The 27,963-nt window shown below is 46.7% G+C and overlaps 2 protein-coding genes across 13 annotated transcripts in view; one reads left to right on the forward strand and one right to left on the reverse strand.

Annotated features, from left to right (window-relative positions):
- Nucleotides 1-27,963, forward strand: part of LOC134346695 (ras/Rap GTPase-activating protein SynGAP-like) — a 663,780-nt gene that overhangs the window by 608,322 nt on the left and 27,495 nt on the right. The gene's annotated exons all lie outside the window — the stretch shown is intronic.
- Nucleotides 20,689-27,962, reverse strand: LOC134346696 (zinc finger and BTB domain-containing protein 22-like). 5 transcript variants are annotated; one of them, XM_063048242.1, is made up of 4 exons: nt 27,893-27,962; nt 26,356-26,586; nt 23,878-24,393; nt 20,689-22,536 (listed from the first exon to the last, which is right to left on the reverse strand). In XM_063048242.1, exons 2-4 carry the CDS (start codon nt 26,395-26,397, stop codon nt 21,673-21,675), a joined length of 1,422 nt encoding a protein of 473 aa, XP_062904312.1. In that variant the 5' UTR covers nt 26,398-26,586; nt 27,893-27,962; the 3' UTR covers nt 20,689-21,672. The 5 variants fall into 5 exon arrangements, with proteins under 5 accessions (XP_062904312.1, XP_062904309.1, XP_062904311.1 ...); XM_063048239.1 differs by having other exon boundaries at nt 23,809-24,393; XM_063048241.1 differs by having other exon boundaries at nt 23,809-24,393; nt 26,408-26,586; nt 27,893-27,956.

The following is a 27,963-nucleotide window of genomic DNA, read 5'->3' on the forward strand; positions in this document are numbered from 1 at the left end:
AACCCATTAATTTTGTTAGCTACCATTGATAGTAGGCCTGGAGAGGAATTCGGCAAAATTAGTTTCTTTTTAATAATTTCCCAGCTAAATTTTTATTCTTGTTCTTATTTCAATGTTTGTTTTGAATTCCACAATACTAGGGGGATGAGGCAAAAAAAAACTACTGGAGGAAATCAGGTCATGCAGCATCTATGGAAGGAAATGTTGGGTCGAGACCCTTCATCTGGATGGGCGTATAGGACTGACATACAGCACTAAAAGTTTTATATCGTTCACAATTCAGAAATAGAAACTAAATGTGCATAAATTTAGCACATGGTGTTCATTTACAATTGAAGTTACATTTGTGAATACCTGTTTGCAGGGCCCAGTTCCTGTATTACGTAGTTGCCACTGAACTCTGACTGCAAAGCAATTGGATATCTTGTCAGTGTGAGGTAAAGTTGGCTCTGTTCATATTTACTGCCATATCCTGCCGAGCCTCATGGACGTAAATCAACCAGACTGAGTATCTGAATATCTTCCTGATCCAATCTTCAACTGAACCATCAGCTCTTCAGAGGATTAAATTCTTTCCTGGATTCTCGGCTAAGTTTAAATGTTTTACCTTAGTCTCCCTGCAACCCCTTGTTACAACCATGGCCACTTTGATCCTGCTGATTTGAGAAGTGCATGGCGTGTAGATAGTCCACTTGCCTTGTGATGTCACGTGCTGTGCCCCTGTGATATCACAAAGGGTTAAAATAGATTGGTAGCGATGTTTCCCATCCGGGATGTAGCTGGGTGTTAACGCCGCACTGCATGGCTCATAGAAAATAGTACAGCACAATACAGGCCTATCGGCCCATGATGTTATGCCGACCTTTTAACCTAATCAAGATCAATATAATGCCATTCATTTTTCGTTCTTCCATATGCCTATCTAAGAGCCTCCTAAATGTCCCTACTTCTACCACCACCCCAGGCAGCAAGTTCTATCTGTACCTTTGACATTCCCCCCCCGCCCCCAACACTTTCCTCCAATCACCTTAAAATTACGCCCTCTTGTATCTGCCATTTCCACTCTGGGAAAACAGTACTGGCTGCCTATTGATTTTATACACCTCTGTCAAGTCACCTCTCCTCCTCCTTCGAAGAGAAAAGCCTACTAAACCTACTAGTGACCCTTTCCAATCAACTTTGGCCTGCTCCTCTCTCATGCCTCTGTAATTCCTTTCACTCCAATGTGCCTTAAGGTTGTTATAGTCAGGGTGGTAATGGGGGAAAGATTCCACTACCTATTAAAAGCTCCCAATGACGTGCATCTCAAATAGCCTCTGACAACCAAGTCCAGCTCCTGGCCTTCACGTGTGGCTTAGGTACTAAGCCCAGCAGAATTGTTTCTACTGACAGGAGAAGGAACAAAGGCGGGTCACTGGAGCCTTCAAACTAGTTGCTTTGGGAAAATGGAGCTCGTCAGCCATGGTTGGCAACTCACCTAAGAGAAGGAAAACTGATCTCACGTCACCACTGCCTTGTGGCTGTACCCACTCATGGGGAAGGCTTCGGGAGTGAACCCCGAGGGAAAAATCCAGAGCTGGAGTCCCTAAGGCAGTCCTACATTGAATTCAATGTTGACTGGCAACTACTGCGATATCTCTGGTATCAAACTGTATCAGTCTCTGCCGTTCCTTTGGGGTCATCAGATGCGTGGAGAGGGAGAGCTTGCTACACGGACAACAGCTTACCCTCCATATCATACTCACCAGGCTTGTGTATCTAGACAGCTAGGATGCAATATCCATGGTTAATTCTGACCAACGGAGGCCCTCACCTCTCCAGTGTAACACTGCAGGGTGAATTCCTTTGTTTTTTTGATCACTGCCTCCCGAGGGTTCCTTTGCCTTGAGGACTCCAATTCTTAACCTTCATTTAATGCTCACAATTATGTTGGATAGCCACCTCAGGGTGACCAAGGGGCCTTAAGTATGAAAGTCAGTAAATTAGAGCTTAGACCATAAGACATAGGAGCAGAATTAGGCCATTCAGCCCATCGAGTCTGCTCAGCCATTTCATCATGGCTGTTGCCGGATCCCATTCAACCCCATACACCTGCCCTCTCACCATATCCCTTGATGCCCTGACTAATTCGGAATGTATCAAGTTCCGCTTTGAATATACCCACAGACTTGGCCTCCACTGCAGTCTGTGGCAGAACATTCCACAGATTCATCACTCTTTAGCTAATCCTTACTTCTGTTCTAAAAGGTTACCCCTCAATCTTGAGGCTGTGCCCTCTAGTTCTGGATATCCCCACCATAGGAAGCATACTCTCCACATCCACTTTATCTAGTCCTTTCAACATTCGGTAAGTTTAAATGAGATCCCCACATATTCTTCTAAATTCCAGTGAGTATCAGGCCAAAGCTGCCAAACACTACTCATATGTTAAGCCCTTCATTCCTGAAATCATCCTCTTGAACCTCCTTTGGACTCTCTCCAATGACAATACATCCTTTCTGAGATAAGGGGCCCAAAACTGTTGACAATACTCCAAGTTTGGCCTGACTAGTGTCTTATAAAGATTCAGCATTATCTCCCTGTTTTTATATTCTGTTCCCCTTGAAATGTCAACATTGCATTTGCCTGCTTTACCACAAACTCAACTGGTGAATTAACCTTCTGTGAGTCTTGCACAAGGACTCCTAAGTCCCTCCACATTTCTGATGTTTGAATTTTCTCCCCATTTCAATAATAGTCTCCACTATTGTTCATTTTACCAAAATGCATTACTGTATCATATATTTCCCAACACTATATTCCATCTGCCACTTTTTTGCCCATTCTTCCAATTTGTCTAAATCCTGCTGCAATCACATTGGTTCCTCAGCACTACCTACCACTCCATCTATCTTCGAATCATGCACAAACTTTGCCACAAAGCCATCAATTCCACTATCTAAATGATTGATAAACAATGTGAAAAGTAGCAGTCTCAATACTGACCCCCGAGGAACACCACTAGTCACTGACAGCCAACCAGAAAAAGCTCCTCTTATTCCCACTCACTGCCTCCTGCCTGTCAGCCATTCCTCTATCCATGCCAGTATCTTTCCTGTAACGCCATAGGATTTTATCTTGTTAAGCAGCCTCATGTGTGGTGCATGCTGCCAGGAGAAGCAAGCAAAGTTGCTGAATTTGGAGGGGTTGCCAGGTACACAGATACGGAGAGAGGTGAAAGAGGATTTTCAAATAGGAGAAGGAATTCGAGGCAGCTTGCAAGGAGTAGAAGCAGCACAGAATAGGCAACTGCTACACTGGGGAATTATGTGTAAGCAGGGATTCAGGGAGTAGATTTGGTGATGAATTCCAGCCTGGGGATTGACTGAGCATCAAACCATGAACTAAGAGGAAGTTATTTCACGGATGTTGCTACCATTCTTTTTGGGAGTTTGACAGTCAGGAAATCACATAATCAACAGGGGGGCCTTTCCACCCTCAAACAAAGCAGCAAGGAGCATGTCCAGAATGAAGGATAAAATGCACCCAACTGGAACTGTGGGCTGCGAGTGTTTCTCCAAAACTAACTCCACAGGAGTTCAAGTGAGTCAAACTTATTTTTAAAAGCAGGAAGCCCAAGGCCCCAGATTGACTCCATGTGGGAAGCACAGTTAACTAGACTGTTACATTGAAGGATGTCAGCATAAAGCCATTTCAAAACTCAAACAACAAGATGAACATTTACCTTTTAAATTTATTCTAATTTAATCCAATCCCCAGGCATCACAATACACCGTGAAAAATTCACATTAACTGGTTCCAAACTTGTTTGCAAGAACAGTGGAGACACAGGAGAGACGGCAGATACTGAAAATGGAGCAACAAACAACCTGCTGGAGAAACTCTGTGGGTCAGGCAGGCATCTGTGGGTGGGGCAAGGAATTATCGACATTTCAGGATGAAACCCTTAATCAGAACCTCCTTTTCTTTAAAAAAAATTGAGGAACGTGAGCAGTTGAGGTGCTGTCATGTTGGAGGCTGCGGAGGGGAGATCTTCGGATGTAATGAACCTGAAACATCAGTAATTCCTTCCTTTTCGTAGATGCTGTTGGACACACTGAGTTGCTCCAGTAGATTGTTTGTTGCTGCAGAGGCAATAATTTTCCATTGTCAATGCAAAGTTTGATAGGAGGCCCTCTACTGGTCGAGGTCCACCATGGATGTTGTGTCCTAGCTATCTACTGGCTGGCCTGCTGAGTTCTTCCGGCATTTTGTGTGTGTTGCTCAGATTTCCAGCATCTGCAGCTTTCCTCGTTTGTACATGACGAGCCAGCCAGGACAGCCCAATATGGAGAGTAAGCTGTTGCCCTTGCAGCAGGCTCCCCTTCTTCATGCGGTTAATGAACCCAAAGGATGAACCCATGGGCTCCACAGGGGACTGTCTTGTCTCCCTTTCTCTTCACCATTTACACCTCGGACTTCAACTACCGCACAGAGTCTTGTCATCTTCAGAAGTTTTCTGATGACTCTGCCATAGTTGGATGCATCAGCAAGGGAGATGAGGCTGAGTACAGGGCTACGGTAGGAAACTTTGTCACATGGTGTGAGCAGAATTATCTGCAGCTTAATGTGAAAAAGACTAAGGAGCTGGTGGTAGACCTGAGGACAGCTAAGGCACCAGTGACCCGTTTCCATCCAGGGGGTCAGTGTGGACATGGTGGAGGATTACAAATACCTCGGGATACAAATTGACAATAAACTGGACTGGTCAAAGAACACTGAGGCTGTCTACAAGAAGGGTCAGAGCAGTCTCTATTTCCTGAGGAGAGTGAGGTCCTTTAACATCTGCTGGACGATGCTGAGGATGTTCTATGAGTCCGTAGTGGCCAGTGCGATCATGTTTGCTGTTGTGTGCTGGGGCAGCAGGCTGAGGGCAGCAGACACCAACAGAATCAACAAACTCATTCGTAAGGCCAGTGATGTTGTGGGGATGGAACTGGACTCTCTGACGGTGGTGTCTGAAAAGAGGATGCTGTCCAAGTTGCATGCCATCTTGGACAATATCTCCCATCCACTACATAATGTACTGGTTGGGCACAGGAGTACATTCAGCTAGAGACTCATTCCACCGAGATGCAACACAGAGCGTCATAGGAAGTCATTCCTGCCTGTGGCCATCAGACTTTACAACTCCTCCCTTGGAGGGTCAGACACCCTGAGCCTATAGGCTGGTCCTGGACTATTTCCTGGTATAATTTACATATTACTATTTCATTATTTATGGTTTTATTACTATTTAATTTTTCATGGTGCAACTGTAATGAAAACCAATTTCCCCCGGGATTAATAAAGTATGACTGTGACTATGACCAGCAGAGACGAATACAGTTTGGCACCGGTGGCATCACAAGAGTCGCCAGTCAGCGTTGAACTCACTGCCTTCAGGACTCTAGCTCCAGATTTTGTCTTGCGGTTTACTCCTGAAGCCTTTGCCGTGAGTCAGTATATCCGCAAGGCAATGGAGGTTTGAGATCAGTTATTTTTCTCCAAAGAGCTGCTAACCACGGCTGAAGAACCCCATTTGGCCGGAGCGACTGGTTTTAAGGCAGTAGTAACTCATCTTGGTTCCTTCTCCCGTCAGTAGACGCAGTTCTGTCAGGCTTAGTAGCTAAATCACATGTGAAGGCCAGCAGCAAGTCTTGATTGTCAGAGGCTGTTTGATGCACACGCTTTCTGGAGCATTTAATAGGGAGTGGGATCTTATCCCCAGTAGTATTCCTGGCTTTAACAACGGTAAGGAACCACAAAGTTTGATATAGGGATTGTTATTGTCTAGAGTGGCAACATTTGGTGGAATTAGCTAACATCTTTCAGTATTCAGTAGGGTGGCATCATGCTGAGTTCAGGAGGATTGTACTCACACCTCTTGGTCGTAAGGTTGGTTTCCAAACAGAGTTTCTCCCACGCCTTGCCCACCCCATGGAATTTTGGAGCCACACTTTAACAGAGGCCAATTTAATTCATCTCACCAGAGGCTCGCTGCTTCTGTGAATCAGCTGCTTGTAAATTTCAGAACAAAAAGCCGGATTACCAAGGTCAGCAAAAGAACACCATAGTTTTAAAGTCGTAGTGTCTCACAGCACAGCATCAGGCCCTTCAGCCCATCATGTCTATGCTGACTGTTGTACTTATTTATACTGATCCTAGTTACACATCTATGTCTTGATGACTGACATATTTGTCTGGATTCTTCTTAAATGTTGAGAGACTCTCTGCCTCCACCACCCCCTTGGTGAATTCCAGATTCCAATAATGCTCTGGATGGAAGTAGTTCCCTCTAAACCACTCACTTCTCATGCTAAACCCATGGCCTCTCATTTTAGACAACCCCACCAAGGGCGAGATTCTTACTCTACCCCATCAATCCCCTTCATAATTTTGTATCCCACTATCAGGTCACCTCTCAACCTTCTTCATCCCAGGAAAAGCAAACCCAGTTTTCTCTTCAAGATATAACCATATAACCATTACAGCACGGAAACAGGCCATCTCGGCCCTTCTAGTCCGTGCTGAATGCTTACTCTCACCTAGTCCCACCGACCTGCACTCAGCCCATAACCCTCCATTCCTTTCCTGTCCATATAGCTATGCAATTTTACTTTAAATGACAATATCAAGCCTGCCTCTACCACTTCTACTGGAAGCTCGTTCCACACAGGTGCCACTCTCTGAGTAAAGAAGATCCCCCTTGTGTTACCCCTACACTTTTGCCCCCTAACTTTCAACTCATGTCCTCTTGTTTCAGTCTCCCCTGCTCTCAATGGAAAAAGCCTATCCACGTCAACTCTATCTATCCCCCTCATAATTTTAAATAACACTATCAAGTCCCCCCTCAACCTTCTACACTTCAAAGAATAAAGACCCAACTTGTTCAACCTTTCTCTGTAAGTTAGGTGCTGAAACCCAGGCAACATTCTAGTAAATCTTCTCTGTACTCTCTCCATTTTGTTGACATCTTTCCTATAATTCGGTGACCAGAACTGTACACAATACTCCAAATTTGGCCTTGTAGAATTTTACATTACATCCCAACTCCTATACTCAATGCTCTGATTTATCAAGGCCAGCATACCAAAAGCTTTCTTCACCACCCTATCCACATGAGATTCCATCTACAGGGAACCATGCACCATTATTCCTTGATCCCTCTGTTCTACTACATTCTTCAATGCCCTACCATTTACCATGTATGTCCTATTTTGATTAGTCCTACCAAAATGTAGCACCTCACATTTATCAGCATTAAACTCCATTTAACACACATCAAAGTTGCTGGTGAACACAGCAGGCCAGGCAGCATCTCTAGGAAGAGGTACAGTCAACGTTTCAGGCCGAGACCCTTCGTCAGGACTAACTGAAGGAAGAGCTAGTAAGAGATTTGAAAGTGGGAGGGGGAGGGGGAGATCCAAAATGATAGGAGAAGACAGGAGGGGGAGGGATGGAGCCAAGAGCTGGACAGGTGATTGGCAAAAGGGATATGAGAGGATCATGGGACAGGAGGCCCAGGGAGAAGGAAAGGGGGGGGGGAACCCAGAGGATGGGCAATGGGCAAGCTTTTACAAATATATTAAGAGCAAAAGGATTGTAAAGGATAAAATTGGTCCTCTTGAAGATCAGAGTGGTAGGCTTTGTGCGGAGCCAAAGGAAATGGGGGAGATATTAAGTAGGTTTTTTGCGTCTGTATTTACTAAGGAAGCTGGCATGAAATCTATGGAATTGAGGGAATCAAGTAGTGAGACCATGGAAACTGTACAGATTAAAAAGTAGGAGGTGCTTGCTGTCTTGAGGAAAATTAAAGTGGATAAATCCCCGGGACCTGACAGAGTGTTCCCTCGGACCTTGAAGGAGACTAGTGTTGAAATTGCGGGGGCCCTGGCAGAAATATTTAAAATGTCGCTGTCTACGGGTGAAGTGCCGGAGGATTGGAGAGTGGCTCATGTTGTTCCGTTGTTTAAAAAAGGATCAAAAAGTAATCCGGTGAGTTTAACGTCCGTAGTAGGTAAGTTATTGGAAGGAGTACTAAGAGACAGAATCTACAAGCATTTGAATAGACAGGGGCTTATTAGGGAGAGTCAACATGGCTTTGTGCGTGGTAGGTCATGTTTGACCAATCTATTGGAGTTTTTCGAGGAGGTTACCAGGAAAGTGGATGAAGGGAAGGCAGTGGATATTGTCTACATGGACTTCAGTAAGGCCTTCGACAAGGTCCCGCATGGGAGGTTAGTTAGGAAAATTCAGTCGCTAGGTATACATGGAGAGGTGGTAAATTGGATTAGACATTGGCTCGATGGAAGAAGCCAGAGAGTGGTGGTAGAGAATTGCTTCTCTGAGTGGAGGCCTGTGACTAGTGGTGTGCCACAGGGATCAGTGCTGGGTCCATTGTTACTTGTCATCTATATCAATGATCTGGATGATAATGTGGTAAATTGGATCAGCAAGTTTGCTGATGATACAAAGATTGGAGGTGTAGTAGACAGTGAGGAAGGTTTTCAAAGCCTGCAGAGGGACTTGGACCAGCTGGAAAAATGGGCTGAAAAATGGCAGATGGAGTTTAATACTGACAAGTGTGAGGTATTGCACGTTGGAAGGACAAACCAACGTAGAACATACAGGGTTAATGGTAAGGCACTGAGGAGTGCAGTGGAACAGAGGGATCTGGGAATACAGATACAAAATTCCCTAAAAGTGTCGTCACAGGTAGATAGGGTCGTAAAGAGAGCTTTTGGTACATTGGCCTTTATTAATCGAAGTATTGAGTATAAGAGCTGGAATGTTATGATGAGGTTGTATAAGGCATTGGTGAGGCCGAATCTGGAGTATTGTGTTCAGTTTTGGTCACCAAATTACAGGAAGGATATTAATAAGGTTGAAAGAGTGCAGAGAAGGTTTACAAGGATGTTGCCGGGACTTGAGAAACTCAGTTACAGAGAAAGGTTGAATAGGTTAGGACTTTATTTCCTGGAGCGTAGAAGAATGAGAGGAGATTTGATAGAGGTATATAAAATTATGATGGGTATAGATAGAGTGAATACAAGCAGGCTTTTTTTCCACTGAGGCAAGGGGAGAAAAAAACCAGAGGACATGGGTTAAGGGTGAGGGGGGAAAAGTTTAAAGGGAACATTGGGGGGGCTTCTTCACACAGAGAGTGGTGGGAGTATGGAATGAGCTGCCAGACGAGGTGGTAAATGCGGGTTCTTTTTTAACATTTAAGAATAAATTGGACAGATACATGGATGGGAGGTGTATGGAGGGATATGGTCCGTGGTGCAGGTCAGTGGGACTAGGCAGAAAATGGTTCGGCACAGCCAAGAAGGGCCAAAAGGCCTGTTTCTGTGCTGTAGTTTCTATGGTTTCTATGGGTATAGTCAGAGGGACAGAGGGAGAAAAAGGAGAGTGAGAGAAAGAATGTGCGTATATAAATAAATAACGGATGGGGTACGAGGGGGAGGTGGGACATTAGCAGAAGTTAGAGAAGTCAATGTTCATGCCATCAGGTTGGACGCTACCCAGATGGAATATAAGGTGTTGTTCCTCCAACCTGAGTGTGGCTTCAACTTTACAGTATAGGAGGCCGTGGATAGACATATCAGAATGGGAATTGGATGTGGAATTATAAAATGTGTGGCCACTGGGAGATCCTGCTTTCTCTGGCGGACAGAGCGTAGGTGTTCAGCAAAACGACCTCCCAGTCTGCGTCGGGTCTCGCCAATATATAGAAGGCCACATCAGGAGCACCAGACGCAGTATATCACCCCAGCCGACTCAAGTGAAGTGTCGCCTCACCTGGAAGGACTGTCTGGGGCCCTGAATGGTGGTAAGGGAGGAAGTGTAAGGGCATGTGTAGCACTTGTTCCGCTTACAAGGATAAGTGCCAGGAAGGAGATCAGTGGGAATGGATGGGGGGGACGAATGGACAAGGGAGTCACGTAGGGAGCGATCCCTGTGGAAAGCGGGGGGGGGGGAGGGAAAGATGTGCTTCGTGGTGGGATCCCGTTGGAGGTGGCGGAAGTTACGGAGAATAATATGTTGGACCCAGAGGCTGGTGGGGTGGTAGGTGAGGACCAGGGGAACTCTATTCCTAGTGGGGTGGCGGGAGGATGGAGTGAGAGCAGATATGCATGAAATGGGGGAGATGCGTTTGAGAGCAGAGTTGATGGTGGAGGAAGGGAAACCCCTTTCTTTAAAAAAGGAGGACATCTCCCTCGTCCTGGAATGAAAAGCCTCATCCTGAGAGCAGATGCGGCGGAGATGGAGGAATTGCGAGAAGGGGATGGCATTTTTGCAAAGAGACAGGGTGAGAAGAGGAATAGTCCAGATAGCTGTGAGAGTCAGTAGGCTTATAGTAGACATCAGTAGATAAGCTGTCTCCAGAGATAGAGACAGAAAGATCTAGAAAGGGGAGGGAAGTGTCGGAAATGGACCAGGTAAACTTGAGGGCAGGGTGAAAGTTGGAGGCAAAGTTAATGAAGTCGACGAGCTCAGCATGTGTGCAGGAAGCAGCGCCAAAGCAGTCTTAATGTATCGAAGCAAAAGTAGGGGACAGATAGCAGAATAGATTTGGAACATAGATTGTTCCACAAAGCCAACGAAAAAGCAGGCATAGCTAGGACCCATACGGGTGCCCATAGCTACACCTTTAGTTTGGAGGAAGTGGGAGGAGCCAAAGGAGAAATTATTAAGAGTAAGGACTAATTCCGCTAGACGGAGCAGAGTGGTGGTACTGTTTGCCATCTTTCAGCCCACTCTTCTAACTGGCCTAAATCTCTCTGCAAGCTTTGAAAGCCTACTTCATTATCCACAACGCCACCTATCTGCATACTTACTAATCCAATTTACCACCCCATCATCCAGATCATTAATGTATATGACAAACAACATTGGACCCAGTACAGATCCCTGAGGCACACCACTAGTCACTGGCCTCCAACCTGACAAACAGTTATCCACCACTACTCTCTGGCGTCTCCCATCCAGCCACTGTTGAATCCATTTTAGTACTTCAATATTAATACCTAATGATTGAACCTTCCTAACTAACCTTCTGTGTGGAACCTTGTCAAAGGCCTTACTGAAGTCAATGTAGACTACGTCCATCGCTTTACCCTTGTCAACTTTCCTAGTAACTTCTTCAAAAAATTCAACAAGATTTGTCAAACATGACTTCCATACACAAATCTATGTTGACTGTTCCTAATCAGACCCTGTCTATCCAGATAATTATATATACCATCTCTAAGAATACTTTCCATTAATTTACCCACCACTGACATCAAACTTACAGGCCGATAATTGCTAGGCTAACCCTTTTTAAACAATGGAACAACATGAGCAATACGCCAGTCCTCCGGCACCATCCCCATTTCTCATGACATTTGAAATATTTCTGTCAGAGCCCCTGCTATTTCCACACTAACTTCCCTCAAGGTCCTAGGTCCTGTCAGGACCCGGAGACTTATCCACTTAAAAGCGCCAATACTTCCTCTTCTTTGATCATCATAATTTCCATAACTTCCCTACCTGTTTCCCTTACCTTACACAATTCAATATCCTTCTTCTTAGTGAATACCGAAGAAAAATTGTTCAAAATCTCCCCCATCTCTTTTGGTTCCACACATAGCCACTCTGTCCACTCTGATTCTCTAAGGGACCAATTTTATCCCTCACTATCCTTTTACTATTAATATAACTGTAGAAACCCTTTGGATTTATTTTCACCTTACTTGCCAAAGCAACCTTGTATCTTCTTTCAGCTTTTCTAATTTCTTTCTTAAGATTCTTTTTACATTCTTTATATTCTTCGAGCACCTCATTTACTCCATGCTGCCTATATTTTTTGTAGATATCTCTCTTTTACTGAACCAAGTTTCCAATATCCCTTGAAAACCATGGCTCTCTCAAACTTTTAACCTTTCCTTTCAACCTAACAGGAACATAAATATTCTGTACTCTCAAAATTTCACTTTTAAATGACCTCCATTTCTCTACTATATCCTTTCCATAAACCAGTTTGTCCCAATCCACTCCTTCTAAATCCTTTTGCATCTCCTTAAAGTTAGCCTTTCTCCAATCAAAGATCTCAACCCAGGGTCCAGACATATCCTTCTCCATAATTATATTGAAACTAATGGCATTGTGATCACTGGACCCAAAGTGCTCCCCAACACATACCTCCGTCACCTGACCTATCTCATTCCCTATCAGGAGATCCAACACTGCCCCTTCTCTAGTTGGTACCTCTATGTATGCTGCAAAAACCTATCCTGCACACATTTTACAAACTCCAAACCATCCAGCCCTTTTACAGTATGGGTTTCCCAGTCTATGTGTGGAAAATTAAAATCTCCCACAATGACAACCTTGTGCTTACTACAGATATCCGCTATCTCCTTACAAATTTGCTCCTCCAGTTATCGCTCCCTATTAGGTGGTATATAATACACCCCTATAAGTGTTACTACACCTTTCCCATTCCTCAATTCCACCCAAATAGCCTCCCTAGAGGAGCCCTCTAATCTATCCTGCCAGAGCACTGCTGTAATATTTTCTCTGACAAGCAGTGCAACACCTCCCCCTCTTGTCCCTTCGATTCTATCACATCTGAAGCAACAAAATCCAGGAATATTTAGTTGCTAATCACACCCCTCCTGCAACCATGTTTCACTAATAGCTACAACATCATACTTCCAGGTATCAATCCATGCTCTAAGCTCATCCACCTTTCTTACGATGCTCTTAGCATTAAAATAAATGCACTTAAGAAACTTTCCACCTCTTACTCTGTTTATCACTGACGGTGCAAACAACTGTACTATCTCCTTTTCCTTCCTTCTCCTCTACATCTGCTCCTACACTCTGGTTCCCCTCCCCCCTTGTATCTAGCTTAAATCCACTGAAGCCTCTCTAGCAAACCTACCTGCAAGAATATTTGTCCCCCTCCAGTTCAGATGTAAACCATCCTGCCGGAACAAGTCCCATCTTCCCTGGAAAACTGCCCAATTATCTATAAATCTGAAGCCCTCCCTCCTGCACCATGTCTTCAGCCATGTGTTGATCTGCGCTATCTTACTATTTCTAAACCCGCCTGCACGTGGCACTGGTAGCAATCCTGAGATTGATATCCTGGAGGTACTGTCCTTTAACTTGGCGCCTAACTCCCTAAACTCACCTTTCAGGACCTCTTCACTCTTCCTACCCATGTCATTGATCCCTACATGGACCATGACATCCAGCTGCTCACCCTCCCTCTTGAGAATACTGAGAACTCGATCTGAAATATGGTGGACCTTGGCACCAGGGAGGCAACAGACCATCCGGGATTTCTCGATCTCTCCCACAGAACCTCTTACCTGACCCCCAACTATCGAGTCCCCTATCACTACTGCTCTCCTCTTTTCCCTCCTTCCCTTCTGAGCTGAGGGTCCAGTCTCGGTGCCAGAGATGCAGCCGCTGCAACTTGTCCCTGGTAGGTTGTCCCCATCAACAGTATCCAAAATGCTCTGCTCTTCCTGTCTATTCCCCTTCCCTCTCCTGACAGTCACCCAGCTACCTGTCTCCTGACTCTTAGGGGTGACTATCTCCCTGTAACTCTTGTTTATTTCTGCCCCTGCCTCCCAAATGATCTGAAGTTCATCCAGCTCCAGCTCTAGTTCCCTAACTCGGTTTGTCAGGAGCTGCAGCTGGATGCACCTTTTACAGGTGTAGTCATCAGGGACAATTGTGCTTGCCCTGACTTCCCACATACTGCAAACAGAGCACTCAACTGCCCTAACTGCTGCCTCCATTACCTACTCTTAACCATATAACAATTACAGCATGGAAACAGGCCATCTCGGCCCTTCTAGTCCGTGCTGAACTCTTACTATCTTAAGGTAATTAAATTAATTAAAGAACTTACCCGGCCTTACCTCACAAGATCTACCGATACACTGGCCAATTCTCATGTACAATGTTCATTGATGACTACTGCATCTTTAGTAGTACCAGCCATGCAGTCAAAAGTGCAGTTATAACAAAAAAACCTTCCACCTGAGTCTTTGACTCATGGCTACTGCATTGTTACGGGGTCATGTATGTATTTAGGCTAATTGTTTTCCTGAGGCCGGACTTACAATGAGGCTGTTAGAACTTGGTGGTTTCACAAGTAGCAGTGGAGGGACAGAACTGTAAATTGTGTAGTGGTAGAACTCAGCAGGTCAAACAGCGTCTGTGTAAGGAAAGGAATTATTGAGGTTAAACCCCTGCTCTAGAAAAGATGCCATTAAGCTGAGAAGAGTGCAGAAGAGATTTACAAGGATACTGCCAGGACATGAGGAACTGAGATACGGAAAGGGGTTGAGTGAGTTGAAACCTTTATTCATTGGAGCGTAGGCAGATGGAAGTGATCTTTTAACGGAGTAAAAGATTATGAAGAGCATTGATTGGGTCAATGCACTCATTCTTTTTCCAAAGGTTGGGGAATGAAGAACAAGAGTTCATAGGTTTAATGTGAGAGGGGAGAGATTCAATAGGAACTGGAGAGGCAACTTTTTCATCTGGAGTGTTGTGTGTGGAAAAAGCTGCCAGAGGAAGTGGCTAAGACTGGTGCATCAGTACCATTTAAAAGACACTTGGACAGGTAGGGTAAGAAAGGTTTAAAGAGGATATGGTCCAAACATGGGTCAATGAGATGAGCATAGATGGGTATCTTGATTGCCATGGACAAGTTGGGCTGAAGGGCTTGATTCCATACAACTCTCTGACTCTATCTTCTGCCTGCAGTGAGAGGGCAAACATGGAGACCCGTTATGCTTGAGGTAGAGACTTTACCTCAGAACCCCAATGTGATGTGTAACATGTGACAAGACTTGTGTTTATAAAACACCTCTCACATTCTCAGGACACCCCAGAATTCTAGCCATCGTCCATCTGTGTAATATCTGTGGACAGCCACATCTTACAAACAGGAAGATCATAATGCTAGGACTATTTCCTTTTAGTGCTGCTGGCTTGGGAGGAGAACTATTGGACAGGAAACCCGCTCATATCTTGCTGTGGGATCTTTCACAGCCATCTCAACTCACTGCCTCACCCTCAGAGTGTCTTTAACCACAGACACAGGGTGGTGAGGCCCAGATGTCACTCTAGTAATAAGGCAGAAAGTGCCTAGAACACCTAGTGCCTGTGGAGAGAGACACACACTCAACATTGTTGGACCCTTCCAATTTCCAGGATTTGTTTCCCTCCCCACAGATGTTGCCTGACCTGCTGAGTTTTCTCAGCAATTTTTCTAGTTTTGTTTCATACATTCAACACTGAGATTTTACAATATTCAGGGCCAGGGTCTGACCCAGGTTTTACAAAAGTCTGAGTACAATATTTGACATCATACTAAGCCATCCTATCTAAACAGACAGAAAATTTGTGCAATCCACTATTTTAAAATGTTTATTAGGAAGCTCTCCATGGACAGGGAGAAAAAATTACAAGTACTTTTATCAAAGTGCGGGGCTGATTATCTTTCAATCTGATTAATGGAAGCTAAGTGACAGAAGCTGCTTCCTTATTGAGGTTTCCCCAGGGTCCTCTCAGTTTTGCCAGCCTCTGTCACCTTGCCAGCTCTGTAAGGGCACATGAGCTGTCGTGGCCTCACATTTGATGGGTCCCTGCAGGTAAAGTCAAACCCGGCATCACAAGGGGCCAGGAGGCCGACAGCGAGGACTGGGCATGCCCAAAGTGGCATGATCTAGAGGCACGCAGGCTTGGCAGTGAAGCCTGGCCACATCCAGAGGGGCAGGGGCCAGAGGCCAGAGCCCAATCTCAGGTAGGACAAGGCAGGATTTGGAAGCACAAGAGTAAAGTGGCAGTCACATAGGATCAGGCTCCTGAGCCGGATAAGTTTGGTTCTATTGGGCCCTGAACTGGTTTAGGGGCCAGGCAGGGTGAAGAATGCAACAGGAATTCAGCACCCCAAGGCATAAGTCAAAGATGCAGGCCAGGTTCATGAAGATCCCACCACTAAATTGCCCAGCTGTGAGGAAAAAACGGAGAGGCAAATTTTCAATCAAGCACTGCTAACGTTTACAATATTGCTAACTGCAAAGAAAACCCCACAAATTTTAAAACAGGCTGCTCACATTTTTATTTAATATTTCCATCACAGGCAATATAACCATATTTCAATTTATTTTAAAAACTTTGTACAAATCCAGTTTGAGTACTAAGATATTACAACAAAGCTAATAATTAATTTATACGCAGGCAATTACACCGCTAACTAAAAAGGTCCATTTCTAGTTGTCTTACAACCTTACTTATTTTTGGGTTCCAAATAGGCACTAAGTAATCAACAATAATGTCACTTGTTGGAAACATGTCTCTCTCCATTCACAGCTGACAATACCTATTATGTTACAACACAACACTGTAGCTCGTCATGGTGGACTACAGGACACACTCACACACTGACATGGCTGGGATTAGAACAATGACTACTAACAGTGGTATGTCAAAGGGTCATCAGTAACCAGCACAGGGTCAGGGCACAGTTAGATCATAATACGGCCTCATCTCTCACACACTGTGACTAAAATGTCAAACGGTGGTGGTGGACAGCAAGTATTCAGACTTTGACTACAGTGTCACACAGATACTAGTCACTGTGACTAGTGCCACACGGTGATAGTGCACAGACACTACTCACTGTGACTATGGTGTCACACAGTGGTAGTCAACAGACACCACTCGCAATGGATCCTGAATAGATGCTAGTGTTGGGATCAGCCTTGCTGGGGCATTTCAAAGGGCAGATACAAGTCCAATCACCTGTGCCAATCGGTCATAGAGAACATGAGTGAGTTAGTCTGAGGCAGTCATGCAGCACAGAAACAGGATGTTTGGCCCATCGAGTCCCTTCCACTAAATACCCATTCACACAGATCCCATTTTATTCTCCCTACATTCCCATCAACTTCCCCACCCCAGAAACTCTACCCACCACCTTACACGTGAGTAGACAATTTCCAGCAGCCACTTAACCCACCGAACCACGCGGGGTTGGGATGGGGGAGGAAACTGGAGCACCCGGGCAAACCCGCACATTCACAGGGAGAAGATGCAAACTCCACATGCAGGATTGAAGCTGAGACTCTGGAGCTGTGAGGCAGCAGTTCTACCCACTGTGCCACTGCGCATTCATGTTTAATGCACTTTACATCCCAGATAAAGAACAGTGAATTCATTGAAATTTCCCAGCCAGTCTAATGGGTCGACGATGTGGAGAACCTGACCCATTACTAATTGGGCTTATCTTAATCCCATATCCCAGTCCCACTGACACTGTGTTCTGAAGTAGTCACACCATGACAACAGTCTCCCACTGTGCCTGGTGTGTCGCAGACATACAAGCAACAGTGAGACACAGTGGGCGTTCACCACCACTAAACTCTCAGGTTAAATCAAGATCAGCAGTGCACAAGATCCACGTTCAGTTGTAATATAATGGGTACTGGATACCATGAATGCCTGATTCCAGGGACCATGAGTTGCTCCCCTCTTCAGTAGGCATGAAGCCTTTCCAACCCTGCTTAACAAGGATGCCTGATCTCCAGTTCCCATCCAACCTGTGACACTGGGGGCCCTTCAGGATGCCCCCCACCCCACCTGAATCAAGCCACAATTTTCCACTGTGTACTTTCATTACTTACTGACGTCACCACAAAGAACAGCCCTCACACCCCAGCTATTAGCTCTGCCTAGATTCTCAGCCTCACTGGGTGGCCTTCCAAGGTTTCAGACAACACGACGACCAGGTACTCTAGTCACTTAGTAACACGAGCCCAGAGTAAGAGGGAGTGTGGAATGGGTGGGCCTTCTCACCTTGAGTTGCCACAGGAGGGGTTAGACCTGAAATGCCCCTAATATCTTCACACCAGCACCTATCAGCAGGGACCCCAGATAGTGACTGCATGTGGAAACCTCAACCAATATGTAGCCCCAGTGGACCCTGCCTGATTATGGCAACTGACCTGCCCTAGCCAAGCCACACCGATCAGAGATCAGGGCTCGGATTTCTTGGCTTACTATCAGAGTTAAAATAGTCCAAATAACTTCTCCAATACAATCTCTTCTGGCCATTTAGTGTTTGGCTTCACAAATACACAACATTTTAGTTTGCATATTATGCATATTTACACCTTTATCCACAAACGCACAATATATATGTACACTTCTATTGATATCTACATAAACACACATACAAATGTGGACATTTACCCTGTTTTACATTCTGCAATTCAATGCACACAATACACGCAGAAAACCTGGATACCGGCGATGAAGAAGAAAATAAACATTTAGATATGAGGGTGTGAATTTTGGAAGAGAAAACATCACCGTCTCTGTAGAAAAGAAGACTGAGCAGGGCAGAAGAGCAGAGAGGACACAAGACCAACTATTAAAAACCATGCCAAAGGTCAGCCGAACAATTAAACGTGCAGACCAAGGAAATTCAGAAGTTATGTTAAACTTGTAAAGAATCATGATAGTCTTCACTTCAAAAAGGATAGCAAAACAGCAAGACCATATTTTCAAAAATGTGCAATGATATTGCTGAAAATTTTAGAGTGATGAGAAATGGCTGGAACTTTACTCTTTAGAAAGAGAGACAGAGCAGTGACCTGATCGGTGGCTTCCAAATTCTGAATGGGTTGCGACAGACATGGTACATTCCCACCAGTGAGAGAATCCCAAACTGGTGGCTGGTAATATCCAAAAGGAAATTAAGGAGACAACGGTCAGGATATGGAATTCAACATTTCTGGAAGTGGATCAGACAGAGATTAGATGCTTTCAAGAGAACGGATCATGAAGGGGAAGAAACTAGAAAGGCGTTTTTAAAGGCCAGATGGCCTATTTCTTTGCTGTATAACAATATAAATATAGACATACATAAACACACAGTTTCTCACACACACCTAAAGTACACAAAACTGCATAATAGGTTTAAACAATTATTCTAGAGCAAATTCTAAAGTCAAACTATCACTCCAGTAAGAACTGTAAAAACCAAACCTCGCATTTGAAATCCTGTCAATCCATTTCACAATTCAAAAGCATAGGGAGGCCATAAAAGTAAGTTGGCCCAGTAGTCTTTTGGAAAGAACCGTCTAATTCTTCTGCCAGAGCCTTGAAAATGTTTCCTTCTCACACGTCCATTTTGAAGTTGTACTCATGTGCAGGTCATAGGCAGTGGAGGCTTCAGTGCTTTCTGTAATGTGTGTACAGCAGTTAATCGTCCTGTAAGGCCTTAATTCCCGTGCATTCTCTCTGCCACGTGATGTACATCACAGTTCCTCTGTTTCTTCAGGATCCAGTGTGGATATTGGCAAACGCACATGTGTCAAAGCACACAAAGACGGTCTCTAAATTCCCTGAATGATGCCGGTGCCCTATCAGAATCACAAATACAAGTCATTTGGTGTGAACTGCCATTAACTTTCCAGTGCAACAAACAGAATGGCAGAGGAACAGCTCTGCGGGTCGGGCAACATCTGTAGAGAGAAACCGACAATTGTGTTTTGCATCGAGTCCCTTCATCCGGATAAGACATTGACTGTCCATTTTCCTCCCTGACTCACTGGGCTCTACCACAGGCTTGTTTCTTGCTCCAAATTCTACAACAGGTGGCTTCACTAGTCCCCAGATATCCAACTAAAGAAAAATTAGGAATCCCAACACTTCCTCTGAGGATGGGGATTGAAATCTGTCAGAGTATGACTAAGGGGAGTAAAAACAGGTATTTTCAATTACTGATTAATATAACCAGCAATATTTTACATTCCTTCACCATGTAATGCCACACCTGTCAGTCTGATCATGTTGGTGAACACGTCCGACAAGACAATGGTTCGGCAAATGTCTGGAAAATGGGAAAGACAGCAATGGGTAACACTGACAGATGCAGCACCAGAAACGGCAGCTTCAAGTCCTCAAGTCAGTCACCCCATGAAAGCAGAGCACCTATAAATGACAGTACCTTGACAAAGTAGATAGGAAAGCCATTGTTTTTGTAGACAGCTTAAATTATCTACTGTGTTAAAACTAAGTACAGCCAGAGATACAGGAGAGTTGGTGGAAGAATTTAAAACAAACCAAAGACACAATAAAAGCAATAATAACCCATCCACCTCTGGAGAATGAGACAATGCCAACCTGATCTGACAGTAAACACTGTTGGATATAAAACTGCATTCCAAACACAAGATATTCTGCAGATATTGGAGATTCAGGGTAACACACGCACACAAGATGTTTGAGGAACACAGCAAAGCTGGCAGCATCTGTGGAGGGGAATAAAAAGTTGGTGTGTTGGACCGAGACCCTTTGTCAGTACTGGACAGGAAGGGGCAGAACCCAGAATGAGAAGAGAGGGGAAGGAGTACAAGCTGGAAGGTGATAAGTGAAGCCAGGTGAGAGGGAAGGTAGGGGAGTGAGGGAGGGGGATGACTCAAGAAGGTGGGAGGTGATAGGTAGAAAGGTAAACTACCGGAAAAGAAGGAATCTGATAGAATGGGCCATGTCTTCAGCTATCACCTTCCAGCTTGTACTCCTTCCCCTTCCCCCCACTTTATTCAGGTGTATTACCCCTTCCTTTCCAGTGCTAATGAAGGGGCTTGGCTCAAACCATTGACCCTTTATTCCTCTCCATAGATGCTGCCTGACCTGCTAAGTTCCTCCAGCATTTTGTGCGTTAAAACTACATTCCAAATCAGCTTTTCCATGAGTAGCTCAGAATCACAGAATCACACAGCAGCCAGGGAGGCCATTTGGCCCATTCCAGCTGTGTCAGCTCCTTGAAAGAGCTGCCCAGTCAATCCCATAATGCTTTTACCCCTGAAAGTGGTCTTTAATGATAACGGGAGATGGTTCGAGGGGCTTCCTTCACTCTCTCCAAATGCCCAACGTTTTGGGGGAACGACTAGTGAAACCACAGCATTGACATCCTCCACTCCGAATCCAAAATGTACTGTGGCAGTGACTGGATCGACACCTACACCACCAACAAAAATAAAACAAGCTGTCGAGTCTCAGCGGGTCAGGCAGCATCTGTGAAGGCCGAGAGGCGGTCGGCAATTCAAATGGAGTGAAGTCCCAAAGAAGGGTCTCGACCCACAACAGCAGCTGCCCCTCGGGGCTTCTACAGCTGCTGCCTGACCTGCTGAATCTTCAGTCTGCTGTTTCTGTTCCCTCTCTATACACCAACCTCTCGTGTCCACACCCAGGCCAGCCCCCGCTCCAGGCAGGTAGGAGTGTCGGCACATGCCGACCGTCACCAGGAAACCAAGGGAACTGGCCATCCTGGGGGAGAGGGATGGGGGGGGGGGGGCTGAGCCAGCTCAAACAACACCCAACTCCCCATCCCCTCCTCGCGATGCCCAGCGGACAAGGAGGGGAGTGGTGAGGTGAGGGGACCACCTTTCAGGGGAGCGGAGGGGAGGATCACCCTCCCTGGGGAGGGGAGAGGTTAGGAAGAAATGGGGAGGGGGTCTCCTTTTCAATGACTGGATGGAGTGGGGCAGTGTGGGAGGGAAGGGAAGTACCCCTCTCATGGCGGGAGGGAGATCCCTTTCAGGTGAGGGGAGGGGTGGTGTCCCATTTTTACGGGAGGGCAGTGGCCCGCTGTAGCTTCTCACAGGCGGCCCGGTGCCGCAGGAAACTGTCCCGCCACATGAACTTCTTGCCGCAGACGTGGCACTCGAAGGGCTTGAGGCCGGTGTGGATCTTCATGTGCTCCACCAGGTGGTGCTTCATCTTGAACTTCTTGCCGCAGATGGTGCAGCCGAAGGGCCGCAGGTTGAGGTGCATGTTGATGTGCCGGTCCCGTTGGCTCCGGTGGGTGAAGGCCTTGCCGCAGTGACAGGCGAACATCTTGCCGCCGGCCCCCGCTCCCGCTCCGCCCCCAGCCGCACCGTGCCGAGTGTCGCCCTGCGGCCAGCAGCCCCCGGGCGGGCCCCCGGCGCCCGGCCGCGGGCAGCAGCCACCGCCGCCACCTCCTCCTCCTCCGCCGCCACCGCCACCGCCTCCATCTCCTCCTCCGCCCCGGGGGCTGCCCCCGTCCGTTCCTTCGTAGGTGAACTCCTCAGAGGAGCCGCACAGGTCGCCTGGCTCCTCGAAGGACGGCTCCTCGGCGGCCGCCAGCAGCTCGGGCCCGGCCAGGGTGCAGACGTCGCTGATGCTGAGCGGCTGGGGCTCGGCCCGCCGGCAGCCCGCCGTCTTCACAAAATGGTGCTCATCCTCCTCACAGGTCAGCACCAGGTCCTCCTCCGGCTTCTCCTTCTTGACCAGGACCCAGCGCGAGGGCGGTGCTTGCGCTGGGCCCGCCGGGGTGTATGCCGGTGGCTGGAAGAGGCTGTCAGCCAAGCCTCCTTCCCCCGTCCCCTCCGCCCCCTGGTTGCTGGTGACCTTCTGCTCCAGCTCCTTGGCCTTGTCCGCCTCATCCTCCTCCTCCTCTTCGTCCTCCACCTGCGGTGTAAGGAAGTCAAAGTCAAGTCATGCCAACGAGAAACTCAACTTGCAGCAGCATCACAGACCTTTCACATCAGCGACAACAGTCACACAAAGAACGTAAACAGTACAAAATTATACAAGCAAGAGCACAATTAGCAACAGAGAGCACAGACTATGATCAGAAAATTTAAGCACAAGAGTTGAAAAGTTTGAGCGCAAGCATCAAGAAGGTTGAGTGCAAAATTAACAAGCCTGTTATTCTGACTGGAGATCCGCGACTAGTGTTCTGCGGAGATCAGTGCTCTGTTGTTTGTGTCTTGGGCAAAATGTAGACGGATTGATTAGCATGTCCGCAGATGACACAAAAATGAGTGGAGCTGTGGGCAGTGATAAAGGTCGTGAAAGGATATAGAACTGTTATGTGTGGAGAAATAGCAGATGGGGTTTAATCCAGGCAACAGTGAACTGTTGAACGCTGGGAGGTCAAATATAAGGGGAAATTATACAGTTGATGGCAGGATGCTGCACAGCATTGTTGTACTGAGGAATCTTGCTGTCCAAATCCATATTGCCCTGAAAATGGTGGCACAAGTAGACAGAGTGGTAAAGAAGCCAAATGGCATGCTTGCCTTCATCACTAGGGGCTTAAAGTATAAGAGTCAGGAAGTCGTACAAAACCTTGGTTAGGATGCACTTGGGATTTCTGACTGTAATTCTGGTTTGCCCCATTATACAAAGGATATGGAGTCTGTGGAAAGGTACAGAAAAGGATTACCAAGAGGCAGCCTCCATCGTGTGCCAGAAAGAGGTTTTTTCCAGGATGTGTTCTACATCCTACATTGTGTTCTAGGAGGTTTACCAGGATGCTGACTGCATTGTGAGCTAGAAAGAGAGGTCCAACAAACTGGATTGTTTTCTCTAAAGCATTGGAGCCTGAGGGGAGATGTAGTAGGAAGTTTATAAAATTACAAGAGGCTGAGATGAGGGACATGGTTAGACTCTTTTTCCTACAGTAGATATCAGGCACTAGGGAGCATAGGATTAAGGTGGGGAAGGGAGGGGTTCAAAGGAGATGTGCGGAGCAGGTTTATACACAGAGGGAGGCGGGTGCCTGGAATGTACTGCTAGAGGTGGCAGTGGAAGCAGATGTGACAGAGGCATTTATTAGACAGACACACAGGAATACACCAGGTAAGGAAGGATAGGGATCATGTGCAGCTGGTTTACTTTGGAACAGACGGCGTGCCATAGGCCCCCTCTCTGTTCCCCGTTCCCCGTTCCACCTACCTCCTCCTCGTCCTCATCTTCCTCCTCCTCCTCCCCTCCCTCCGCCCCCTCGTCCACCTTAATGGTCACCTCCTCAGCCTCGGGCCTGGCCTCCGCCGCCTCCCGGGGGCTGAAGTAGTTGCTGCTGCTGGGCGACTGGCTGTCGGCGGGGCGGCAGGGGCGCTGGCAGCTGGGGGTGGGGGCAGGCGTCGGCGGCTGGCTCTCCCGCAGCAGCTCCGTGCACTTGTCCACCACGTGCCACATCTGCAGGAAGCTCCCCACCGTCAGGTAGCTGACGATGTCGGCCGGCAGCACCGCCAGCCGGCCGGCGTAGCAGGAAGCCAGGATGCTCTCGAAGGCCCGCGAGTCCATCACTCCCGGCAGCACCAGGCGGCTGGCATTGCGGAACAGCACCTGGTCGTGGAAGTAGGGCGAGGAGGCGGCCAGCACCGCCCGGTGAGCCTTGAACACCTTGCCCTGCACGTGGATGGAGATGTCACAGAACTTGCCCTCCATCCGCTGCTGGTTCAGGCTCTCCAGCAGGTTGTTACCGAAGTTGGGGAACTCCACGTACAGCACATTGCTTCCTGCCTCCATGGCTCCTGGCTGCTGCGAGTCGGAATGGGGTGGTAGAGGGGAGAAAAGACACAGGACATAACTTAGCATGAGGAAATGAGGAGGAGAGATCCCCACCCTGAGCCCCACACCAGCCCAGTGTCAGGGGAGGCTGCAGATGCCAGAATCTGGAGTAACGAGTAAAGCATTGGAGGACTCAGCAGGTCAGGCAGCATCGGGGGAGGGAAGAGGGCAGTCAGCATTTCCAATCAAGACCCTTCACCTGAACTGAAGAGCAGAGGGGAGACTGCCAGCCAGGTGAAGGGCCTGGACCTGAGATGTCGAATGTCCCATGTCCATTCGGTCTGCTGAGCTCCAGCAGCGCTGTGGTATAGTACAGAAACAGGCCTTTTCTCCCATTGCAACCATGCTGGTCTCCTCAGCTACACTGACCTCACTCACCCCCATGAGGTCCGCATCCTTCTGTGCCTAGCCGAAGAGTCTGTTTAAATACCTCTTAAGCGTAGGAATGATGTCTGACTGCACCACTCCCAGGTACAGCTACGCACATGCACGTTATGTACAAATAATGTTAATTTACATTTCACCTCATCTAGCAACATACAGCATTGCTACTGAAAATAAGTTAATTTTACAAATATTTGTACCCTGCAGATCTACATCCATGACATCAATAAACTTAAATAATTATCATTTTTAAAAGTCATTTGGAAAGGTACAGAGACAGGAAGGGTTTAGAAGGATTAGAGCCAAAAACAAAGGGGACACACTTAGGTAGTGAACTTTGTCAGTATGGACAAGATGGGCTGAAGGGCCTGTTTCCAAGCTGCATTATTCCATGACCTCCTCTGGTAGTGCATGCCAGATATCAACTAGATATCAACTCCCTTCTCCTACATCCTCCTGCTTTTAATAAACCCACCACTTGAAAGAGATTCTATCCTACTGCATCAATGCTTCTCATAATCTTAAATGCTTTTACCAGATCACCCTCCAGCTTCCTTCGCTCCTGGGAAAACAAGCTCAGCCTATTCGCTCCTCACAGGACTGAAGTCCTCCGGTCCCAGCAACATCCTGCTGAATATCCTCCATACGCTCTCTCGTGCAACCACGTACCAGTGATTAAAGTTTAAAGCCAGCATCACATTTGGGTTCCTAATGAGTGGATTCATTCCCCTTTCCCATCTCCAGTGGGAACAGGAGAGGACCTCAGTCCACTGAAGCACAGTGGATCCTTTCCTCCGTCCCTTAGTCCCTCCCACCACTGCTCCCTATCCGCTGATCCCCTAAGTAACAAACATACATCAATCGCAGTCCCAAAATGAAGACATCCTTGTCTGCAGGCTTGGTGACGAGGTTGGGATCAGCACGAAGGCAGCAGAGAGCCGCCCGCTCCACCGACACTACCAAATGCCAATCAGTAGGCTGTACAGCTACAGGAACACCAGATCTGGATCCATTCAGGAACACAAGAGGATTTACCTGCTTTGTTGATAGTGTGGCGGCTTATGGGGAATTAGGTGAGCCACTGCTGAGAATACCCAGCTCCATATAGCAGCTCCTGTTGCTTGGGCAAGTACTTACAGTGCCTACAAAATAGTAGCCGATTTAGAATTAATGACTGATGCCTCGAGCATCACATGCAAAATGCTGGAGAAACTCCGCTGTTCAGAAAGCATCAATAGAGGGGAATATGTAACAGTGCGCAGACTGTAGTGAAGGTACATAGACAGTAATACAGACAACAGAATTTACAACAATACATATTTGCACTGTTTCCTTTGAGAATGAGGTCCCAGACAAGATGTCCAGAATATAAGACAAGAAACAATATTTTACCCTAATGAGTTGGCAGACTCGCTTAGGGTAAAATACTGTTTCTGGTCTTATCTACTCTTGAGATTGTACATAGAGATTAAGTCTGGGCTTCATCTTGTTATGTAAAGTATAAAGAACAATGCTTCTCCAGCATCTCCCTGGCCTCCCAAGTACCTCTGAAATGTATACACCTCTGGAAGGTAGCAAAGACACCATTTCTACGTACAGCTGAGATCCCACAAACAGCAATCAGGCAACAAGCCCGTTTGTGGTGCTGGTCAAGGGGATGAATATTGGGCAGGAAATCCTTCTGTGAAGGTACTTGGGTTTGCAAATGGTTTCCAGTCAAGGCGACCCCATCTCCACCTAAGCAGGCTTGGTTAGTCTTGTCCACAGAGCCACGCACTGAAAACAAAAGAGAGATAATTAATCCAACAATCTAGCGCTCACCTTCAAGATAAGCCTAGAGCCCAAACTAAAACCTAGCTCCTTCCCTACATAACTTAAGGGAAAACACCAGCTGAAAGTGTTCAAGGTTCCCATCTCTTTAGATATTGGATTAATTAAATAGTTGTATGTGTATTAAATATTCATTTCTCCAGATCCTTTACACTTTAAGAACATCTGAACTTTTCAACTCAATTCCAGCCTGAACTCACTCCCAGGTAACTGTTATTCCATATTTAAACACACTGAACCTCCCCATTAAATTATAACCAGTGATCCGGTCCCAGGTGACTATTATTCCATATACAAACCATCCAAACACATTGATTTGATTCCAGCCTGTAACTCACTCTCTGGCAACTGTTACTCCACGTATAAACATCCTGCAACACTCAAATAAATTATACACCTGGGACTGAGTCACGGGTTAGGTAAATCCACTAAACTTCCTGACTAGTCTAAGGGACACTCCCAGCTATCTAGTAATCATTTGATAACCCACAGAACCATTTGATTAGATTCCAACCCATAATTCCCTCTTGAATTCTATCTTTCTGTATTTAAATGACCCAAGTTAGATTCCTGTCTATAAGGCAGCTGATAACAGTGCTGTGATTTGAGAGGTAGGCACTTACTTAGGCAGACACTCATTTAATTACAGTGTATACACACGAATGTAGACATTAACATATACACACATACATATTAACACGTGTAGTACATACATATTTATTTACACAGACAAACCTAAATATGCAGACACACTATATACTTGTAAGCAAACGTGTGCACACACTTCCTTTACCATACACATTGTCCTTCACACCAGCGTCTGTATTTCTACACAGGCATTACAAACATATGGGTTCACAAATGCATGCAGACCACACACCCCCCACCCCCCAGCAGCAGCACCACCACTACCACAACAACCGTGTAGCACACGCACACATCCGTGCACAGCACGACTAAACCTAATCATCCCTCCATCCCTCTCCCGGCCTCTGTCATCCTCAGCCCCTAGAGAGTCGCCCTGACCCACGGTGATTCCTTCCGGCTGTGCCTGGGGAAGGGGAGCGGAGGACCGGGCCTGTTAAGCCGCGACCAGCAGCCCGGTCTCAGGCCCACACACGGTGCTACAACTCGGGCAAGGGCTGCTACCAGAGGCCGAGGCTTCAGTCCAGGCCTCAGGAGGCGGCGGGGGATGGAGGGACCGGGCGGGGCGGTACTCGCGGTAGGGGGCGGCGAGCCCTGAGATACTCACGGCAGGCGGAGGCTGCGCCTGGCGGCGGCCGAGGCTCCCGCTCCGAATTAGGGCAGCGGGAGGACAGGGCA

This window comes from Mobula hypostoma, chromosome 5 (genome assembly GCF_963921235.1).
Source record: "Mobula hypostoma chromosome 5, sMobHyp1.1, whole genome shotgun sequence".
Lineage (NCBI taxonomy): Eukaryota > Metazoa > Chordata > Chondrichthyes > Myliobatiformes > Myliobatidae > Mobula > Mobula hypostoma.

What these genes read in the sequence shown, in the direction of transcription:
- LOC134346696 (XM_063048239.1), bottom strand. Translation starts at nt 26,397, where the DNA reads ATGGTGTCTTTGCTACCTTCCAGAGGTGTATACATTTCAGAG. An exon ending in GAGGTGTATACATTTCAGAG is followed by an intron (nt 24,394 to 26,355) that starts GTACTTGGGAGG and finishes GACTCGCAGCAG; the next exon opens with CCAGGAGCCATGGAGGCAGG. An exon ending in AAGATGAGGACGAGGAGGAG is followed by an intron (nt 22,537 to 23,808) that starts GTAGGTGGAACG and finishes CTTACACCGCAG; the next exon opens with GTGGAGGACGAAGAGGAGGA.